The 24,417-nt window shown below is 38.3% G+C and overlaps 1 protein-coding gene across 5 annotated transcripts in view; it reads right to left on the reverse strand.

Annotated features, from left to right (window-relative positions):
* LOC132909800 (microtubule-associated protein Jupiter) overlaps nt 1–24,417 on the reverse strand; it is an 86,358-nt gene that overhangs the window by 13,641 nt on the left and 48,300 nt on the right. For 2 of the 5 annotated variants that reach the window (XM_060964902.1, XM_060964901.1), the window contains exon 1: nt 17,116–18,082. The exons of 2 other annotated variants lie outside the window; for them this stretch is intronic. In XM_060964902.1, the coding sequence (XP_060820885.1) occupies nt 17,116–17,177 (62 nt within the window). In that variant the 5' untranslated portion in view covers nt 17,178–18,082. Of the gene's footprint in view, nt 1–17,115; nt 18,083–24,417 lie in introns of those variants that run through there. One more of the 5 variants, XM_060964897.1, reaches the window with a different exon arrangement.

The following is a 24,417-nucleotide window of genomic DNA, read 5'->3' on the forward strand; positions in this document are numbered from 1 at the left end:
CGATGTAGACCATCACGCAAGTCCATAATCCTAATGTTACATATTTGCATAAACGTTTAACTCTGCCACGAACCGGGTAAAAGACTTTTAACGTTTGAAAAACGTCCGACTATCATGCGGTTACAATTTTTTCCTATTCTCTTCGAATTTAAAAAATTGTTTAAGTATACAAAAGTACGATTCGCTGGCAAATTATGGATATTATACCGTACGTAGTTACGACGATTACGAAGGATAAAAATATTCAAGATCGATTTATCGGCAACTTTGTAATAAAATAACATGTTGCGAAAAACGAGCAAATGTCTGGATACTTCTACCAAGTAGATAGTGTACTTGATTTGTTTTCCTTAAACCCTGTCATTTTGGAAGCTGCACGATCGATCGTCTTCACAGAGATCGTGAGACGATCGTCGATAGGACAGACAAAATGGAAGAGAACGAGTCGAAGGAACGAATCCTAATGTTCAACGGGGATCGTCCATCATTCTGCTAAACGTCTCACGTACGACATAATCAAAAGAATATAGAAAATGGGACGCAAAGGCAATCATCTACTCTGCGAGTCGTAAAGTCGGATGAACGGAATTAAAGCTCGTGGGAATACGTGTAATATTCGACGTGACGCGAAATCAGGTTGCGTGGGTGAGAGAGTGCTCTGCTCTGGAAGAATTCTTCTATTAACACATTCCTTGACACCGAGAAAAATAGACTTGACAGTACTTTGACACTAAAACGACTAATGATAAATATACTATCAATTTACTTGCAACTTCGTTATACCATGAAATGAATATACCTAAGCGCATTCTAATCTCAATAACAGTTTACATTACTTTTAGCAAAAGGTTTATGTTTCAAGTAATTGTGAAAAACGACAAGTAAATGAAACCTGTTTGGGCAGATCTGGTAATCATGAGATTAAACTGGAATAAAAAAAGGGTTACATTAAAACAACTTCGATCGAAGAAAAATACCACCTGTGCTAGATTCTTAATGTTGTTTAATATTCTGTCGCATCTACTATCTTAACCGTTTTAGCGCCATGCAGCGCGATCGCGCTATTCGCGTGCTGTGGTGAACTGTGTCACGATCATCAATTCGCAACGCGTTCGGTTTCGGTAAAGAAAAGAAAGAGCAGCGCGATCGCATCGATCGGCATTTCTCGCAAATAAATGAACGAAGCGCTATCACGCTGCATGGCACAATCCGACACGGATTCTTAAAAAACCCTAGCATTAAAATGGTTAAAATTACAGCAATATTTCTTTTCTTTTCTTTTCTACCCAATAGAAATTTTATTTTTGCAAATTCGCGATCCTTGCATGGTGAACCAACGATGATCCCCGTACCAAAGAATTATCGACGAAGAACATATCTTTAATAAGCAAAATCTCGATAGCAGAATAATATAAGGAAACCTCATCAAACTTTAAAGTTTCGAAGAACATCGAACGTCCAACTTGTCTAAATATATTCTGATCTTGTCCAGTGACTGGCACGAGGATTTAGTCGAGGCAATAACGAAGGAAAAAGAGGAGTAAGTCGGTGCCATCTCCCGCGACGTCACCTTTGGCATTCGACGTCCTCTTGTCACGGTATATTCGGCTCTGTTGCGGAGGGATCACCCAATAAAAGAATTCAATCACGATCGATCCAACCCAACGATCACGCGACGACGTTATTTTTTTTAAAAAAAGGGCACGAAGTTCACTGACGTATGATGACGATAAAAAAAAAACTCGGTTTCCAGGTCAAACAAACTGGTCTTAAGCATCAGATTATATAAATACAATGTTATCCTCGTGGGAACGGCGCATTATCCTGCTTCCTAACGTCCCAATCGAAATTATGCGGAGAAAAATACCAGGCGTACCATGATCCTCCATTTCCAGGCACGATATTATCGTAGACCATTACTCTGCTTTTACACTTTGAACATCGAGCTTCGATTTCATCCATTACCCGTAACATCATCCCTTATCGTCGAATACACGCGCCGTTTCTGGCTCGCTGATATCACAAGACTTTCTACTAACGTTTCTTTGGAATTTATAAGTATGTATGTAATGGAAGTAACATAGTTAGATTCTGAATTATGCATTTCTTTAAGGGTTTCTTCATGTGTTGATAGATAATGCAAACTCTATCGGTGTCTTACGTTTTATAAAAATTATTCGCCTCTCTCACAAAGATATTTAATTAGAATTATTAATCGTCGAGATATGCTTAATGATTATGTCGTTTAATAATTCTTAAATTCTCTATAGAGTTGTCAACCCCTTGGAGGAATAGAGATAAAGCTACTCGATTAAAACTATTATAATTACCAAAGTGTCATATCTCATATTCTTCAATAATTTCTAAGGCCTTTACTAACTTTTCAACCTGTCTTTCCAATTCTTCGAAGGAAGAAGAGAGAAATGAAGTTATTCGATTCAAATCTAACGTAATACTAATGTAACTTATACCTCATGTTCCCCGATAATTTCCCATTTCTTTACTAATCTTCCAATCACTTTCCCAACAAATCTTTTCACTTGATTATCAATATTTAAAAATCCTCGTATCGATAATAATTGTTATTAATCTTCCTACTATGTTTTCCCAGAGTACAAGTCATAGTTCACCGTTCATATGGTAGAAACTAGCCTCGGTCATTCTCGAAGTCAAAAGTTTTCGAGCCTAGAAACGTCGAAGACGCGACCGTTTGAGACGAAGCTCCTCGATGGAAAAATTCACAAGGCGGAAGATAAGGCGATCGGAAAGAGTCGGAGGCTCGGTGCTCGCGCGTAAATGGATCGTTTCTGTGGGTGCAGCGGCAATAAGGAGTCACGCTCGAGTACTCGTCTTGGCTGCTGGCAACTCCGTGTGAGGTCCCGGAATATCGAGGATGTCGATAACAAGGAGCGGCATTGTGGCCAATCTTTATCGCGTTTCGGACAATGGTCATTGTTCCGACGTTTAATTACCCCAGGCCTTTGCCATTCGCTAATACTTCCTCGATTTCACGTTTCGCTAAATATTTGCACCATGGTGAAACTCTTTTCGTGTGCTGCGCGCTTTTAGAGATGGATAGATGCAATACAGGAGTAGGCGAGAAATAGTTTAGCTAGAAGGTAATTGGTCGACTGGTAACCACGATGATCGTACGCTTCCATTATCTTCAACCTCGTGGGAGTTCCTTGAATATTCAAATACGATCCACCCTCGACGTAGGTCGTTCTGAAGGCGGGTTAGCTGATTTTACGATCAAGCTGACGCGATACGAGCATCGAACCCCTCTTCGTTGATTGGATTGGGAATTGGTAACTCGCGCGCGGGGATGTCTTATTGGGTTTCGTGTAAATTTGTTAGGGTTGTAGGCTCCTTTTCAAACGAGGACTTTGCATGATCAAGTTAGAGGGTTAGATTTATCCAGTTCGAAGGCAATCTTTTCCAACTGTTTTTGTTTTACTCTGCGTAGCGAGAGAAAACCTCGCAAGGTAGATAACTTAGATAAATTTCGCAAGATGATCAAAATTTCTCTTCGTCGTAGAAAATTAGAGTATAAAACTGCTTGAAATCTCCCTTAGCTAATAAAACATTATCATATGAACATTAGTTTCTCCTCAAGAATAACTGAAAGCAAAACTGCGTTGTATTTTGGCAAAGCGATAAAGCATTGTCATACAGATTTTATATTCAGATCGTAAATATTTCACGAGATCACCGAAATTTCTCTCGAAAGCAGGAAGTAAAACTGCTTGAAATCAAGGGTAATTTAGAGGCAAGTCTCGAGTCTTCCTGATCAGTCGGACGATTCTTCTTCTTCTCCGCCTTTCAACCATACCACAGTCATACATCACCATAGCCTGGCAGGCAGCACGCTAAGACGCTCGGTTCGATCCACGAGAACGTACCGATGCTTGCCCACGTCCTGTTCGATTCGTTTCAATTAGGAGCCTGGCGAGTTTTTCAATTCGATTCAGGAAGTTCCATCGACCGAAGCGCGATTAGTTGAACACGCAGTTACTTCGATCTGCCAGACGCCTTTCGATTCAATTCCTAATAGTGTACGGGTGCGTTGGCGTCAGACAGTCAGATACGAGAAGAAGCTTCACGTATCGTACCGTAGAAATTGCGAGTAGGCTTAAGTTTCTTCGACACCCTGAACCGCCGCATATATTATCTTCCATATTCTACCTTTGAAAAAAAGCTCCACCTTCGAACAAGAAATCTCGATTTCTCCATTTGGAATCGAATAACTTCAGGCCTTTTGTATCGCTTGGTAAAATCATGATTCTTCTTCACGTAACAGCAGTTTACTTTCATGATTCATATCAAGTTCTAGGTCAACATTTGTCCGAGGATAATCACAGTTTTTCTGCGTGACTTGTGCCTAAACTGTATGTCATTTTTACAATTCTATTGTTTATGAATTACGTAGTCATCAAAAAACGATAGCAATTTTTTCTTCCTTGGGACAGCTATTCATCTGTTATAAAACTCGCTACTATAGAAGTGTATCTAAGAATTCGAAAATAAAAAATAAGCCAAGATCGATACAAATCTACTTTGATAACAATTCTAACGATTCTGCTTTTACTGTAAAGCTTAGAAAAACATCGAGTTCCTCTTAAGGTAATGGCCGTTTCCTCTGACGAGTCGTGTCACGTTGCCTGATAATGACTTAATCGTCCTGTTAATCATACTGTTCCCAGCTATTTGGACTTTCACGAGTAGATTCGATTGTTCTAAGCGTGCTCGTTACGTAACGGACGCGAGTCACGAGCGTAAATTATTCGTGTCGGCCGACTGCGTGAAACCGGCACGTGTGAATCGTTGAATCGCAACACTGACGCATCCTCGCAACACGAGACGAATCTTCGAGAATCGAAGTGTAAGAATATAATCTAATGATTTGATACGGGAGGGATGAGTCATTAACATGCAAACAACAAGAAAGGGAATTTTTATGAGTTCGACTGATCCATCAAATGTATTCACATCTAAGAAGGTATCTTAGGTATCTTAATTGGTCTGAAAGGATTGCTGGAAGAATCTAATTGCTCTTTGTTCTACTATGAATATTCCATCGTGAGCATTCTATTGTAAACGGTTGTGTAGATATCGTGAACGTTTGAATACTGAAACTATCAGGATATTCAAAATAACTAATACATAATTTCTCGTAAAAGATAAATTTGCAACGATTGGTAGGGTAACATTTTTGGAAAATGATCTTTTGCAAAAATTTGATTTGTCTCTTGCGTTATATCTAATATATATTTATTCACATACCTTTTTATTTTAGTCTCTTTAGAACAAGTTACATGCTTTACACAGTTTGGTCGCAGATAATTCGAATGCTAATCGAGCAATTGGAAATGTTTCATGCAGGATTAGTGCTCTTACGAGTTGCTGACCGAATGATAAATACTCAGGAGCCTGCTTACGTATGCCTGTATGACTTAATCAGCCTGAATGTAAAAATGTATGAGATGAATATACGTTTCTTGCATATAATAACATGTCGTAGCGAATTGATACGGTGACCAGTTGCAGGGCAACTGAATTAGACCGTGCAACTATATTCGGTTGAAGTGGTCGAGTTACGAGCGAATATATTCGTGTGGAGTGACTAGAATTTAGATAAGAACGTCCAGCATTAACTCTCTTATAAATACCTATCTGTTACTTAATTCCTTTTATACGATACGCTTACATTTATAGAACTGTAATAAATCTTTGCGATTGCACGAAAGTTCGTACAAGAAGTCGAACCAACTTAGCACGGTATCATCGAGTTAAGACTTAACTCTTCGCAGTTTTATTATTCTACAAACATTTTATTATTACTTTAGAAAATTAATATTCTTTTCTCAACGTGAATAATTATACATCGCAGAAAATTAACTATTAGATTATAGAAATTGAAACGAATTTAAATAAAGGATTTATTGATCTTTACCGAAATTAAATCATTTTAAAAAGTTAATTTTAAAGGGTTAATTTTAGACGAAGAATAAAAAAATTTGACATTCAACAACAAAGGTATCCAGTGACTAAGAACAAAACTTCCCCGATTGCTCAAGACCGAAACAGTAAAAATGAAAGGGTACCATCATCATCATCGTTGTCGCGATATTATGTACAAGGTATTGTTGCGCAGAAATAACGTCGTCAACGTCACAATTGATAGAAGATGTTTGCGACATCCGCGAGACACGCCACGCACGCCATATACAGCAGGTAGCTACGATCGATGCAAATGCGGCAAATCGGCAAGTCAAAGTGGATCGTTTGAATTGCTCAGAAGGCGATTCATCGATCTTGGTGAACAATTCTGTCCGATGAGAAAAACGATCTCATCGATCAGACGAAACGTGATCGGTAATCAAAGCGCAATTAATCGATCCCCGCATAATCCATATTTTGTCCTAAGTCCATTTTAGGAATTTAAGTAGTTGAAATATTTCAGTATCGCGTAATAAATGTAAATTAGCAATGATTTACAATTCAGGATTTATAATAACTTTAAAAAAAACAGCGATTACTACTGGAATAATTTTCCTGCTTCAAATCTGACATAAAAATATATAGAAATTCTATGCTTTCCAATGCGAAATTTGTAGCAAATTTCACCAGAAACTAGCATTATATTTCCCCTGATCTTTTTAACAAATTTATGTTTCCAATTTTAGATTCGTAATCAATTACTTCAAAAGTAATGCAACCTTTCTCCTAACTTTCTTCGACGAATTTTCATTCGCTTCGATAAATCGGTAATGTATAAAAATTCGATCTCGAACAAATAATCGTGCCATTTGAAGACGATCGTATAGACAACAACAGAAAGAAATCGATTGCGTCCGATGTCGGATGGACAGCTATAAAAGGAAGCCAGATCGAGTCGTACAAAAAAGTCTGTGTGTAACTTTATGCAATGGATCGTGGACTTAGTAATAGACGAAGTTTACGCGAAATTAACTAATTGGCCAATTACGCCTCCGCCCGACCAATTCAACGGCGTAATCGATCGACTTATTCGGTTCCGGTGAAATCGTCGATTTAACCCCTCTTTTCGATCTCTCTCTTCGTTCTTGGTCCCTTGTTTGGTCGGTCATCGTTTAACAAGCGGATAATCGGACGAGCAACGAGTACTTATCAAAACTTATTTCGACGCCGTTTATTTCAATCAGCCTCGTGATCGAGGAACGATTTTCTGGCTTCTCAAACGACGAGCAACATTGGTTCTTTCGATGACATACATATTTCGATTTCTCTTTGATGTTGACTTTATCGATTCCTGATACTTCTGGTTTATTTTACCTGCACGATTATCGGCACTTTTACAGCATAATAAAATAATGAAGAACGCTCAAGGAACGGTTTAAATCGCCATATTACAGTGGGACGAAAAAGTAGCCACCTGAAAATCTCAATTCTTAAAATACCTTTCCATGCGGTACGTTTATATTCCTGTAAATTGGTTAACTGTATTTTTAAACCAAAGTAGGGTACTAAATATTTGTCGAAAATAAATTTCGAATTATTTTCTCCTTTGTTATAAACAATTATTTTGTAGATCATATAAATTCTAGCCAAAAATAGAATACGATCCTGAACTATGTAAAAACAATTTTGTAAAAAATGTACTGACATAGATTCTACGACATACCACTATTCTTAGAATAATTACGTCATAAATAAAACGACTTAAAAAATTATCCGTGTAAGAGTACCAACTTGGCACGTACAACTTTTTATCTCGAGATAGTCATCAAACAAATTACTCATTCCTTCGTCAAATCCTTATCTCAGCGTCTCCGAATGATGATTTCAAGTCTGACGACGCTCCAAATTCGCAATTTCTTTATCGACGATTGACTCATTAGAAAAGTCATTAGATAAATTTATCCGCGACATTTGTGGCAGCAGAAGAGCAACATCTACGTCACTCTACGATCCACCGTCGAACGATATCGCGTTTCCTCGCGAAACTATTCAGCTGGAAGCTCGAAGTTCACGTTCCGTGGCCCTGAATAATGCACAGGAAACACCGCGGAACAAAGTATGAGTTATCGAGCGCACGCTGCTAAGAACACGGCCACGTACACAAAAGAGATAGCGATGATTATCGGACGGAGGTGCATTACGATCGATCGACTTCCAGCGTTTTGCGTGGCGGACCTTATCACTGGCCGCAAAGAGACAGATAGAGTCAATGTTCTGTAAAAGCAGCTGTTATAAATAAAGAGATCGACGTAGGCGGCTATAGGCACCGACATATCGAGAACATCCAGGTTGTTTCCCTTTCTTTTTCCAGGAAACTTTCTCATTTTCTTCCTAACGTTATTAATTATTACTTACATTCGTGAGATAGATCTGGAAGAACGTTGTTTCGTACAAAATATAACGATCCGGAAGTTATCTAAGCAATTACATTTAAAACTTCTATATCTGATAAGTTCAGCGTCGAAGTTACAAATTAAATACATGGAAAATCCATTCCAATTTATTGTAACAAAGAATTATTTCATTCGTGCGTGATAGCCAGAGAATGGAATGTTTTGAAGAAATGTCATCCTGTTATTTGAGCAAGGCAATGAATAACTCTTTTGATATATAACTATTTGACATAATTCTAAGGTGGATAAGATGATTAAATCATACTTTATTTACACCACGATTAATTGCGTGGTGAAATTGCAAGTTTACTTTCTTATCGAAATTGGAATATCATGTTTGTTATCTGACGATAACTTTTATTTTCACTCACTGCCATCGGTCGAACTCTCCTTGCTGATCATCTGCTGCGGTTATAAATTATCCTGATAGCGTGTCGGGCAATTGTTAGGCTGATGTTTGAGTTTGTCGATTCGTGGAAATATGTGGTCGTGAGCCATATGACTGTAGAAATTGGGAAGAATATCAACCTTACATGCCACTATGATTCTCGAATATTCCACTCAATATTATAACTCCCATAAATTACCTCTATATACATAATAATTTTTATATTTTAATAATTTCTTATGTAATAATTTCCCCAAAATTGTTCAGTTCTATATTCAGAATTATTTCCAAGTCCTTTGCACAAAGCCATTTATGCTTACGTACATATATATATATATATAAACTCGAGATATTACAATCTGCAAATTCCCTAAAATTCCAAAAATCAGCTAAAACAGCAAGACGTAATGAAATGCCTAGGTGAACGGTCGAAAACACTAAAACAGTTACACGAAGCAACGTGAAATCGGTAAGGTCCAGACAGAGCAAGTCTCACCAGGGCTTCCACGCGTCATAGGTTCGCAAAATCCGTCTTTTCTCCTAGGAAGCCCCGAAGAACGATATCCACAAAGGCCTACGAGCTTACACGAGGGGGAAGCCGCCACCGCGGGGGTTCATACGATGCGTGTCCACCCTTTCGTGTCCACTGGTAAAATGGGGGTGAGTAACCCCCTGACGGAGACGATACGAATCCGGAAACAGCGACTCGTTCGTCGTAACGCGATACGTCTCGATCCACGTGGAACTTGGAGACGTGTAGTTTTACACGTGAAGCATATCATAGTGGTCGAGGAAGTCGACGGAAGAAAAAAGAAAGAGAACGTCGATTCTAGGTTACACTTCGATCCACGTGGATACTTGACGTTGATGGTGTTCTGGCCTGCTCGATGAGATCAAAGAAAAACGATCGCCGAGAAACTTGAGTAAAATGCAGGAAACTTGACGGATTGCTTCTTTCTCTAGTTTTTCTTTTTTCTTTTTTTTTAAGAGAATTTATATAGTGATGTGATGTTGAACATATTAGAATTGGATTGCTTGCAACTAATTATGGTTGGTAATTTGTTAAAAAGATTTCATTTTAAGATTTCAGAAACGATCAGACAATGAATAGAATGTAAACGCAATTGTATAGGAAGTCTGCGAAAGATTTCCTAAAGAACATCTTTAATTTGTCAAAATATTTGTGGAAGATCTTGTAATCAGGTCTGTACATTTATGTAATAATATTTACAAAAAAGCTACAAAAGATTTCTAGGATATAAACGATGTGTACATATTAGAAACTATTATTAAAAAAATTTTTTTGAACAATACATATAAGAAGTTCATGAAAATTTCCCTTGCAAGGAATTTTTGCCAAAAAATTTTTCACAGTGAAATATTATTTATCATAAATCAACATATGAAAAAAAGAATGGTTTGAAATTTAGACTTGTAGACTAAAGGTTAGGTAAAGTGGCAGGTTGAAGTAACCGTAGTGAACATTTTTACAGTGGAAAAAAAGAATTAACTAATTGGATTGCTCCCCACTTAAGCTTAATACCCGACGTAGCTAAGTGGAAGTCCGAAGTTATGGAAACAGAAACTTCCACTTCTATTAAGAATATTTTCTCATTAGCATACATCGAAAGCGTCTGATACTGATATAATTAACAAGTCCAATGCGCTTAACTCGACGCATTTTGCAAATTGTTACGACGATTCGAGTAAGATAAGTAGGAGGAACAGGATATGAGATGAGCTTGGAAAAACATGTGTCACGCCCACGCACAATGTAATAATACATACCTTATTATAGTCGTTAGGGAAGGACTCGTTAAGAAAGTTAATCGTCGATTGATAATTGGTCCGAAATTGGATCCATTCGCTTACGGGATCTCTTTAAATGAAATTGACATTGTTCCTTGGTTCTCCTATCATTCGACTCATTTATCACTTTCTGTTAATCGAACAAAAATACTACATTTTTTATTTAGGGATCTTAATCTTATCTTATTTATCAGAATATTCTTGCACGATATGCTATCTATGTAAATCCTTATAATTCAGAATTGAAATAATTCTCAGCGGTCCCAAGTTCCTTCAGCCTCTGATCCGCAATCAGGCAAAAATTATTCTCTTATTTTATAATTAATATCCACCATTTAATTATATCTCAAAATATTATAAACAGAATACCCATACAAATACTTTATTTCAGTACCTAAATTCCTATAATTCCAAATTCCAAATTCCAAAATTGCTGATCAAATGCATCTCAAACGTATAAATCTCCAAAGAACAATATTTTAACTCATTGGTCGACTCTTGTTAGTAAAATCTCTCGATTTACCTTCCAAATTTAACTCCACTCCGCATTGCGTCAAAAAATCCTTGCAGAAATACGTTTGCTATCATACTATACATAATTCCATGTTTCTTCACCTAGATTTCAGCTGATAGCGCGACAAATCCCAGAACAGCGAAAATTTTTATTCGACGAGACCTAGTAGTCGTCACGATAATAGATCAAAATTGGCAATAGACAGGCTGGTGTAGCGAGTTTTCAGCTGGCAGCTGTCCCAAACGATTTAAGCTTATTCTCATTAGGTCAAGACCGGCCAGCCTTGTATAGAGATTCTCAAATAGGCCAAACGACAAATCGTTGAAAAAAATTTCAGCTGAACTCGTGTTCAAATGTCTATTAGTTAGCGTTTTCTTCATAGAGTCTCTTGTCTTGTTACTGCTAAATCAGCGATGCGAAACAACTGGTGGAAACAAAGAACCGGTGAAAAGATACGTCTGGTTACGTGTATCTAAGTTTGCGTAAGACCTCAACTGACCGGTGCTAAGAAGAAGATCCAAGGAAGAAGGATCTAGATTCTAGATGTACGATATCGTGGTCCTTTGAAGTCTTGAATTATGTATTACGTTTCTACAGGAGAAATTATACAGATGGATGATGGATTTCTTAAGCTGGGAGCAATGCGTGTGAATACTGTGAATACGTGTACAAACGAAGTTCGAATTTTTCATTTTCTCTCGACTATTGGAAATTATTAGGTGTGAATATGCTATCTAGGAAACTTCTACTTCCTTTTGAGTCTTAAAGGATTCCCAGCTTCGAAGTATCTATAAGATTTCTAATTTTTTGTAGAAACTTAGCGAGAAGCTTCGATATATGCAGCTGTCAGAAAGATAATAAATTAAGCGAGGTAAAGAGTCGACTACGTTGATTGCATACAACAGATACCGTATGTTAAATTACTACAAAATCTACTTAAAGCCACTATTACTCTTAATACCCAAAAATTCGTAAAATTAGAAATATCTACAAAATTTACCAAAATTCCTTTACAAGATAAGCTTCCTAATATTCTAAATACAGAGACAACCTCCATAGAAATATCAAAAATCAAGAATTCGATGAAAATTTCTGGAGAATTAAGGAAAATCTTCCATACCTCTTACCATGAAATTGTTTTTAGTAAAAAGAACTACAGCGATATCGAAAAATGAGTCATGGATTCGAGGAAATCCACCGTGAAGTATACACACGAAGCAGCATAATAATCTGTACTTTTTCAAGTAATCTCGTGTCATCCTTTGAAACAGGTTCGAAAGATGATGAACGAAGAGAAGCTCTCTCGCGTCGGGTGTCGGGGATGGGCCTGTTTATCACTCGAGGACAAAGACTGTACTGTATTGGGTCTTGTATAGAGCAAGCATTATAACGGGGGCATCGATGGGAAAGCACGAACGCTCGTCCTCGGGGCCAGGACGGATAAGCATCAATCTCGATGCCACGAATCCGATCAGAAAGATAACCGCGTACCTCGAGACCCCGCGTCGTGACTCTGCACTCTATTGTTTCCATCTACAGGTGCTAACAGTCCTAGAAGAGGAAGCACGTTGATTTTCATTTGGATCTTTGGAATTTCTCTATTCGATAGTATCAGAGAAGTTTTACTTGGCCTGATTCGACGTATAAAATTATTTAGGTTTATTAAAAAGTTAATGGCACTTTCGTTTATTAAATGAGGAAGAGTTAAGGTCCCAAGTGGTTGGTCTATTTATTCGGTGTCAACCTGGAAGTGATTGGACAGTTCGAGGGTTCTCGTTAAGAGTACTTCTGGAAGTATTAAAGGACTTTCGGTTGGCTTGATTAAATACATAGGAAGTTGATTAAATTTATTGAAAATTCACTGCATTCGTCGAGTATGAATGTATCGAATTTATATTTATTTATTGAATTTATCAAATGCTGATCGCACCTCCATTGTTAAATCAATATCCAACTTGTTAATTACGTCGAGAAGTGAATCAAAAGTTTGCCTATTCCTTGGAAACTTTTATTAGTTTAATTGCTAGCAAAATATACGACACAAACGATATAACGATTGTTTGATTGTTTTCTTGATTCAGGTTATATCAGATATAGAAGGTTAAAGTTCAAAGATGATTTACTGTTCACAGAATAATTCGAGAACTTTCTCTTCAATATCTAACTTGCGGCATAACACCGAGTGAAACAATAAAAATCAAGATTGATAATGGTTCCAAGAGAGTTTTAAACCCGTACTCGATTTTAATCGACCATTTTGGACCACATCCATTATCCTACATCCTCATCCTAAAGTGCTGCCGATAGACGAAGAATCCGAGTGAATACGAATAACAGGATCCAGCTGATAGACTACCAAGAACTTTCTTCTCTTATACAGAATTCTGCCTAAGCGAGGTCAACATAATTTGAATATCCAATGACCAAGCCGTCTAATTTCAAAGGTAGCTAATAACACCCTTCGAGGTTCAGAAGCTGCATCGCTTGAAAAGTATCTATCCAAACACGACGAGGAAAGATTTCGCAACTCGTGACATTAATATCCTAATTAACTTTCCAATATTTCCTCGAACAATCTATATCCAATTAGATCGGAAGAATATAAAGAAGCAGACAGAGAATTCAAAGGAAAAGATTCCTCGTTATTTAGAATCCGCCAACTTATTACTATTCCACTCGTGAAGTCAATGAACTTCGTGGAAGAACAATAAGCACAAAGATTCCAATTTACACGTCCTCGAAAGAGTTTCGCTTCCTAATTATCCAAAAGCTATCGTTCAATGCAATTCCCATTGTTCTAGTAAATGAACTTCATGGAAGAACAATAACTACAAAAATCATCAACGATCAGATCTTCCTACAGATCCCACCAGAAGAAGCAAAGAGATTTATCTGAGATTTTTGACTAAACGATTAACACCTCCTCAAGAGGACTGCGCTTAGATAAAAGATCGCGTGGGTGTGATATGAAGCGTATATAGTAGGTACAAAGAAAAATCATGGTGGCAATTAAGCGCCAACTGGCTGGAGGTGACATCCGTGTAATTACAGTCGTTCAAGAGCCACGTACACATCAATTACCCGAGGGCGTTGACCACATATTAAACGAAGTTCAATTGCAGAAATCTCTCGTCCACACACGTCGTCGATTTCCATTCGTCACCAAGCTTCCTTACGACATTGAAACAGGAAACGGAACAAACGATCGTGTTAATATATTTGCTACTATTAAAATACGGCCGTTTTTTTCATCCGGAAATTAAATACTTGTCATTTTTTTGTCAGATATATCTTTCATTAATAATGTTTGTCCTAACTTCGTTGCTTCCTGTTCCGTTTATCTTTCTCAGTTCTTTTGATAAAAAGTTACTCGTAGCAAATGATTATAATAATTGGTGAAAACAATAATTTATGCCAATTAGTTATTAAGCGAGAATTATTCCACTAATATTTGTAGAGTTAATATTAAGATAAAGAAACGTTTATCTTGAAACTGGTAAAAAGCCATTAAACAGGCAAAAATTATCGTGTAATCAGGCGGCTAATGTTTCTACGACGTTTAAGATGTTAAACAGAGACACGTATATAGCGTGGAATAACAGTCACGCTTTCTAAATCCGACTGTGTTCCGCTCTTTTCCTCTATTTCGGTGCAGCCTCGACTTTTGACACGTAAAGACGCGCTTCCTACGGTCGAAAGATGAAAAAGCTTCAGTTCCGGGAAGAAACAGAGTGAAGGATCGACGAGGAATATTCTAGAAGTACTTTGAGAGTCTGCTCGTTTTATCAATCGCCGGTGAATGGGTATTTCTTGGAAGTCTTGCGCAAAAATATTTCTTGATACATTCTACAGCGCGACAAGACGAAGTTAATTGTAACGAGAACTATCATAAATTATTTTCAATTTTTTTGCTATGAAACGCGGGAATGAAATATTAATTATTACAAAGACACGGTGTAAAACGATAGGACATGTATTACGCGTACCTTTAATCAATAAATCGTAAAGAACAGACATAATAATAATAAGTGATTGATAATTATCATCTGTACTCAAGAATGTTACGGAGTGAGATCAATCGTGAAAATTAATAACAGAGAAATGAAATATTAATTACTGCCAGGACTCGGTGTAAAATAGCACGATATAAATTAGCCGTAGCTTTAAGCAATAAATCATACGGAATAACTATAATTGATTAAGAACCATTGTGTGTAACCAAGAGCCACGTAGCCAAATCAATCATAGCAATAAATACCAAGAGTTTTAAAAAACAAACCACCTGAAGATTTCTCTCTATAAAATACTATCACGAAAGAAATATTAATTATTACCAAGACGTAATGTGAAATAGTAAGGTGCGCATTAAGCGTACTTTCAAGAAATAAAACGCGACAAGCAGTTACGATAATTAATTGATTAATAATTACCGTTTACCTGTAACCAAGAACACATAGGCCAAAATCGATGCTGCATATTAATACTCAGAACTTTCAAAGCACAACCATCTCAAATACACTACCAGGAATGAAATATCAAATATTACGAAGACGAAGACCTAAAATGATAGGGTAAACCTACCGGTTAAGCCTACCGGAGCAGTAAACTCGCAAGAAATAACTATAATAATTATCCGGTGGTAAATATTGAACGTTCTTGAAGGATCGTTTAGAGGCGAGTTCGCTGGTTTGCCAGGCTCACCGCGTGCAATTAGAAAATTCCTCCGAAAGGATGTGCGACTTCCTGGGAAGAGCTGCCGACAATTTTTATCACAGTGGAAACCACTTAAGTAATGCCACAGATAAAACACTTTGCCCACGAGTACCGGTGTGTAACAGTTGTTTATCCTCTTTGTATCGAAACGGCGTATTTCCATGCTCTTTTAAGTACGTTTCTAATGTGGACAACAGGAAACGATGCCACGTACACGGGAAAATCGTTTCAATGAAAACATTCTCGAGGAAAGACGAGTCTTAAACAGTTTCAAGATAATCGCGAAAAAAGAAAGTTTCGATTTAATTGGAGGGGAAGGATTAATTCTCGACATTGAACTTGGAATATTCAGGATTCTTTGGGCGATGGCGACGAGAGCGCTACAGCACGGTTTTCGAAGCGGCGACCAGATTCAAGGACTGCTTCGCTTCGCGATGCAGATCGATCGAACCAGTCACGGTTGTATACGGCGTCTACCGCATCCTGTCATTTTCGAAACCAACCACCCTTCATCTTCAAGAATCTTCAAAGCGTGAATAAAATCTTAAACGTGATACTTTTATATTTGTCGCGTTAATCGATAAAAATAAAGATATCGATCTGTTACGAAAAAACTTGTTCGCTAAAATTTTAGAATATTCCTCTTGAACTACCTAAAAACTTCCTAAGTATCACATACGAGACTATGGTTTTTAAGAACTTCGTATGTGTAAATATCACATCAAAGATATAATATTTCCTGTCATAATTGATAGAAATAAAAGGTCCACCTACCATATATATATCGTCAAATGTATTTTACAGTAAAATTCTATTAAAAACCCAGAATATTTTGTTCAATGAATTTAACAGCTTTTCAAAACTCACACACGATACTCCCATTTCGGAAAACTTCATTTATATATATAGGTATCACATCAAACGTATACTATCATCTCGTGTCATAATTGATAAAAATAAGCTGTTAGTCTGTCACATATTCAAACGTATCTTATAAAAAACTCCACTAAATTAATATTCTTTTTAATTTTCACAGCATCCGAAAGAGATACTCGGACAACCTTCGCAAGTTACACCTGTCAAGTTGACAGTTCTGTACTAACCAAACATCAACACATTTATCCTGACCAAACTAACGAGATTCATTGGAAAGGGAAAAATCAATAAAACGTGTTTCTAGAAAAAAGGAAAAGGCGTCTGTTGCCGTCTCGGAAGGAGCAAACCGGATATCCAGCGAGAGGGCTGGAGGAGCCGCAGTGCGGTAAAGAGGCGGGCAAGCGAATCGGTTCCGGGATTACCTTTTCTTTCCGTATCCAACATTGTCGAGCTCGACGTGTCTGTAGGTCGCGTAAGTGGCCATCGTTCTTTTCTTATGATCTTCACCGAGGTATTTCCTCACGCGTACACCCTCCGCAGCGTCTTCAGAATCCTCTTCTCAAGATGTGTCACCCCTGGATGCTTGTACACAGAGAGAAACAGCCGAGGAATAGCTCCGAATATCTTGAAAGATGTCAATGTCTCGAAAAGTCTTCGATGTATAAAGTAAAACGACGTTGGAAGATCCAACGGGAGGGAAAAAAAAAGAAAGAAGATGGAACCAGACGACGAGGATTTCCAACAAGCAGTAGTTGTCCTTGGACTCGTGCGTCCTTGATTTAAAGAAGAAGGAACAGCAGGCTGTTTCTTCCCGGTCCCAAAGAGATTGTCAATTCCTCCCCGGCTTGGATAAGGTCACGAATATATCGTTGGTCGAGTAGAGGTACACTCGTAGCCGCGTACAGCCGAGAAACTGGCAGCCGAATGAGGATCCAGCCAGTATATAATGCCTCCTCCACCGGTGCTTCCCTCCTCTCTCTCTTTCTCTTAGTTGCCCGTTCTCTCTCTGGCGCTCTCGTGGCCGCTCTTCTAGCACCGATCCCAGGCCTCTCTCTCCCACCTTCTTCCCTCCTTCTTGCTTCACCCTGTGCAAGCTCTTTCAGCCTGGTTTCGTCTCTACTTCCCTCTTTCTCGCTCTGTACATACACGTATTTGTGTCTTTGTCAGTTACTGTTCGATCGTGTTCTCCCTATGCTTGTCTTTGTTTCTCTGCGTGTCCCTATCATTGTCTCTGTTTGATTCGAAGCCAGTCCAGCAGAAGCTATACACCACCATCCTGTTCCATGGGTGCGCCACCACCTCTAACAGCAGCAGCAGCAGCAGCAGCAGCAGCAAAATCAAGGGATAACCCCGGCAGACCGGGTTTGTATGCATTTCCACCCCCGACAAGCGGTGGAAGGCCGACGACGCCGACGCCGACGCCGACGCCGACGTCGACGTCGTGCATTCACCTCAATCAATACACGGTTCGGAGAGGAGGTGGGCTGGTGGAAACAGCGGCAGCAGGACACGCGCGGGAGGGACGTCGCGTCGACGATCGTCCGCGTAGGCATCGCGTCGTCGCGTTCTCGCTGCATGTGCACGCCGATGCACGTGCGCTAACAACGGAACGCACACCGGAGATAATGAGCGCCCTAGAGGAGAGAAGAGGAGAGAAGAGAAAGTGGAGGGAAGGGTGAAAAGGGACAGAGAGAAGCGGGGAGGTGGAGAACGCTGGCCGGCGTCAAGGGTTGCGCCGATCGTTAGGGATGCCTTTCGACGCCGCCAGAGGAGGGTAGACGGTGGCGGAAGCGACAAAATTCGAAGAGAAGCGAGTAGATGCGAATAAAATGCAAAGAGGGTCGATTAAATATGAGTAAATGTAAAAAGACACGAGTAGATGCGAGTAAATTCAAATAGTGGTAATTAGATGCAAACGAATGCTAGAAGGGGCGACTAGACACGAGTAGATACGAGTGAACGCACAGAAGAGCAAGTGGATGTAAGAATAAACGTGGAAAGACGTGACTAGACATGAGTAGATACGAGATTATGCGAAAAAAAATATAGCTTGACGCAAAGTAAACGCAAAAAGAAGAAACTATATGCTAATGAGTATGGCGCAAACAGGGGCAATTAGACGTAAGAATAAATATGAAGAAAAGTAACTAGACACAAATACACGTGCACAGAGGTAACTAGACGCAATTAAACATCAAGAAAGGCAACTAAACGTGTGTAAATTCGACAAAAGCAAGACGTAGAAATAAACGTAGGGCAGTTAACTAGACACGAATAAACGTGAAGAGAAATGCAAGTAGATGCAGACAAACGCGATCAGACGCGAACAGACACAATTAGACGTAAGAAGACGTGAGAAGGCATTCTCGCTTAGTTTCCGAATAAAGGGATAACCTTAACGACCTAACTCATTGTTAGAGTAATAAGACAGAAAACACTGGTGGAACGCTTTTGGCATATGGTTCTTAATTAGCTTATGATTCGCTGACACTGAACCGGTTAAATAGTTGAGCACTCCCGACTCTTTGAAATGGGGTGAACGCTGATAAATATTATACACAGAGTGGAAGATGAGGTTTCGAGATATTAGAATGTCTTTGGCAGATGATAGATATGACTCTGTGTATGAAGATGCGTTTGTATGAAAACATTAAGATATCTTGCGTAATTAAACATAATATGTGTATAGATACTATCAGAGGATGTATCATACGTTTCCACTAAATGATTATTCAATTTCTAAGGATGAAAGAGCTGACATAAAAAGAAAAAATTACGATATATATGTAGCTTACTTCTTTCAAAAGCTAGTACCTCTATGATTTTATAAATAAGCTCGAAAGAAAGAAAAAATCCCTCTTAAAAGTATTTACGATGCCTTCTATCGACACAAAGCCTCTACAGGCGCATTCACCGAGTCCTGTATAAAATCAATAGCCTAGAAAGCTTAGGAAATGTTTACCCATAATATATCAATACCACCTATGGCATCCACCATGCTCAGCCATTACTAATTCCGTAACAGTCACGTCAATCTCTGAAAACATTTTTAAACCCAAATTCTACGCTCTCCAAGCGTTTCCCGTCGACCATAAACCGTAAGTAAACCGTGCATAATAATCATCGAAATCACCGACATCCTCATGCGTACAATATCACATTAATCGTCCATGTAGAGAATAAAATGGCGCACAAAGGTTGTCGCTGGACGTCAGGACACTAACAACACACGACAAGAAAGTGAAGAGAGAACTGGTATCCCGCTTTCAAAAATTCTTTTGCTATTCTTCCATCGATTCGCGATTCCACCGCGTCACGCACCGCCATTAACGAGCAACGAAGCTCAAAAAGCAACGTTCACCGTGTCTCAATCGCGATTACACAGCGGAGAGACGCACGGTCGGTTTGTCGCGCGTGTTATTCGACGTGACACGCGAGCATACTGGAGAAAACACTGTCATCCGCGAGAACTGTGCTACAATGTACCGTATACATCGTGAAAAACGTTCACGGTGCGTGCGCTATGATTAAATGAGAAAAATAACGTTAGCTCGCGCAGCCGGTTCGCGTGACGGATGGTTTAACCCTTTCGCGGTCCGAATCTCGTTTAATGCTCTGTACCGATTCGCTTGTGATTAATAACGCGCATGAATCAAACCAACTCCTTTAATCTTTTTATTACAGAAAGTTGGATAAAACATTAATAATTTATATAATATTTCGTGGAATTTGCACGAAGTGGATGAAACGGCTGTGTGGAGTTTTAGTGCAAAAAATGGTACTTATTCTGCGTTAAAATTTGGAGAAATAGGAAAACAGAGAGATGTAGAAAATTCGTAGAATCGTAGAGCGAAATGTTGCAACCAGCGTCATATGTAAAAGATATATCAAATCTTGTGAGCATAAAAAAATAATTTTTTCATCCCATCGTCCTGAATTTTCCATCGCATCTTTATACCATGAAAAGGTAAATCAGTGTTTTTGATCCAAAGTATGAAGATTTAAAAATTAAGAAAAGAAAATAACGTAAAACGTAGATATTTTTGAAGAATCATTCTCTTTTTTATTCGCCTCCAGCGAATTGAACAAGGATACACATGAAAAGGATCTCGCGATCGATGAGAAATTTTAAGGGTTTCCACGGCTCGTTTCCGAAGGGACACGGGAACGGGTTCCATCCACCGGGAAGACCGATTGGGGATGTTTTTCGGCCGTCCCTGTGGCGCGGCTAGAGTAATCGACTGATTAAATTGCCCGCCCTTTCCCCCACTGACTTCCAGCACATCGCCAGAGGCATCGCGTTACTGGAAACCGAGCTTAAGGGATGAGCCGCCGAGTTGGTAATTTTGTCGACGCCTGTGAAGTGCAGATGGATCGATGTTTATTCGATGACTAATCATCTGGGAATACCGAAATCGTTTTGTGGATGTGTTTTGACATTAGGGTAGCAAAACGCTATTTATTATTCCTTTCCATAAACAGGGATTTAATCTAAAAGTAACAAGAATTAAAGCTCGAAGGCTTTTCCTTTGGTTTTGCAAGTCGTTTTACGCCGCTCTTTATCACGTTTGTGTCGTGAAGTTTTCATGGATAGATACCGATAAACCGTAATTCGTCAGTATAGTTAGGCTTGTAAAATAAATCCTTCTAACTTAAAGTTAGATTTATAAAATATGGTGATTCGGAATTTCAGGTCAATTTAGAACGTTACGCTACATTTATTATTATCATTACTCTTACTAGATATCGTTGTTAATAAGCCACAATTTTTAGATTTCATAGAGTAAGAATAATCCTAACTAGCGATGAGTTTCATGAACTCAGAATTCTAAACGTGATACTCTAGTAGATATTTTAAATTATCTAATCTTTTTAATTTAACTCTTCTGTGTTATAAGGATTCTGCTTTAATTAAATGTTCAGTAATTGTTGAACACATTTTAATACTCTCAACCGGTGTTCAACAATTGAAACAGGTTGTAAATATTTGATTTCCGCGATTATAAACACGATTCTCGTCGGAAAATCTGCAAGATATTTACGCTGGATGGGCAGCAAGGGGAAGCTACGTCTGACTCAGCTCCCTTTGTTCTCGTATCTAGGACGACTACTCGGAGGGTGAGAAAGGCATTTACATACATGTATGTATACCTTGAAGTCTTCCTCGGAACATTTATTCTGAAATGTTCTGCTTAACGTATTCAGTTTTACGAGACTGCTCAGTCATCTTGTTCGAATTAAGATGTGATAAAAGTCGTCGATAGAAGTTTTTACTACATTCATACAATAACACGGTTGGAGATACTATCATTCTATTCTAAATAATATTCCGATATATTATCAATAACTTCTTATCCAAATATGTACAGACTATACGCTTATACAGATTCATCCGGCGGATATTTAATTAATTTATTACCAACTACAATTTCCAATAAATATAATTCTGCTGCAAATACAGCATTGAATTTAATTATCCTTCAAAGTATGTGTACAATAAACAAAAATTCAATTTGCAGGATATTTCATTTAAAAACTTTGAGTATAGCAATTTTATTCATTTAACCAATCGCTAACTAAAATTCCAATTGAAAATTGTTTACGTCAAAACTACATTTACAGGAAATTTCACTTAATATCTTTAAATCTAGCAATTTTATTCTCCGATAAACGAAACAATATTTTCAAAAACTATGTACGAACGTTCGTCAGTAGCGCGATTAGCACTGAAATGAAATTTGTTCGCAAGCAACTTGAATAGCTTAATCGAAACCAGTCGCGAATAAATTCTATCAATTATTTCCGCGGTAATCTCACGCCTGGAGATCGACATAAAGATTCGGTGGTTAAGTCAACGGGTCGAGGAAATACGCTAGACGTTAATTGCACGTTGATTTACGGACAAACGTTTAGACAGATTGTAGGAACATCATCCATAGACGATTATGCGGCACTACACGATGTTTCGTTAAGGAGCAACGAATATGCGTGCATTTAACTGGTCGGTTCTCCGATCGTTTGCGTGGCCAACCTTATTTCCGCTGTACGATAAAGACTACCAAGGCTAACTCTTTCATTGAATCCAACGAGCATTTGTTGAATCTCATCGTGAAACACACCATACGGTCTCATTCTTTGTGTAGTTTCTTGCGAGTTTTATAGTGGGAATCGCGTTATATCGCGTTCGCCTACATTTTACCATGGTAAATACAGGAATATTTTCTTTTTTACAACGTACCTTTTCACGTACTCTTCTTCCGAAGTTATTAGTTATATCAGAACACGCATTATATATCGTGAGATAGTACGCATATTGTCTGTTTTTACAGCGTTCCTCCGTTTTTTCTTTGTAGGTGGAGTTTCCTCTTTTTATGTCTTTATTATGATGCTTCTTTTTATCCCTCATCTTTTTTATTCCCTATTAGAATCTTCGAAATACTCTTTTTTTCATCGTTAAAATTTTCTGGTTGCATTCTACTCCTTATTAATAAGAATGCATACTATGATTAATAGCGTATATCTGGTAATCATTGCGGCGCATATATCTATAAATTATTGCACACGTTGCGATCCAGGGATGAATGTTAATTTAATAAATATAGACCGTGAAAAGAATATATAGAGTGTTCGTTTGAAAACCACCAATTATCTCGAAGACTGCGCGTTTTAGAGAAAAATGTTTGAAACAAAAAGTTTCACGGTCTCAACGAAGTTAAAAAGATGAAGGAGAAACTAAAACATTTTTACACCAGTAAATATCTTTTTAAGACGAAGTCCTTTAAAAAAATCTTTCCGATAAAATTTCCTTTTTCTTTCCTTATTCTTTATAGAATAAGCATTTGTACAAAAAAGTATGATTTTCATTTAAAGAAAGACCAAGTTGATCTTCAATCAATCTTTAAAGCAGCTAAAAAAATAAAAAACCAGCAGCACAATTGAATTCTCCTTTCGAAACTGTGAAACTTTTGTTTCAAACGTTTCTTCCTAAAATGAGTAGCTCTCGAGATAATCGTACGTGAAGATCTTAAATGTATGAACACCCGGTATATCGTGTCTGTAATATATTATCCATGTATCTGAAGCAGCGAATTTCAAGTATATCTCATATCAAGGGGCTAGGGAATATTTCATATATCACAGATTAGCTTCACTTCTTTCAAGAAAAGTATGCTTCGACAATTCAATGTAAAATATATTCCATATATATTCCCGTATATATCCCATTATATATTTTATCCTAGGAAAACAAGAAATACCCCCTTCACCTTAGCCACAATCTCGATGTAGGAAAAGCGAAATAACGTTACAGCACATAACCTTAGTGCATCAATCGGTGCCGCGACTTAATACTTTAGTTTAAAACTTTGCTACAATGTGTAGGCTACTGTGAGTACATTCTCGATGCCACAACCCACAGTGTTCGTTTAATGGGTGCTCCGAATGGGCGGAGCGTGTTCTTAGTGAAACGGTACCGAAACGCGGTTACACAAACGGCTTCCGTTTTCCAACAGACGGGAGCCTAAGCTGCTGTACATTGTATACACGAGGTGAACAACATAACCTACAAAATGAATAGAAAGAGCCCACCAGTGCTAAAATACGCTGGGCTAACATTAGACCATCGCGAGGCATCCGCGATATTTTATTTTTACGATTATACCTCTACGTCGTGCCTGCCGAATGCAACCCGTTTCGAGAACACGTAATGCTAGCAGTGTGAGGTA

Source organism: Bombus pascuorum, chromosome 8 (genome assembly GCF_905332965.1).
Source record: "Bombus pascuorum chromosome 8, iyBomPasc1.1, whole genome shotgun sequence".
Taxonomy (NCBI): domain Eukaryota; kingdom Metazoa; phylum Arthropoda; class Insecta; order Hymenoptera; family Apidae; genus Bombus; species Bombus pascuorum.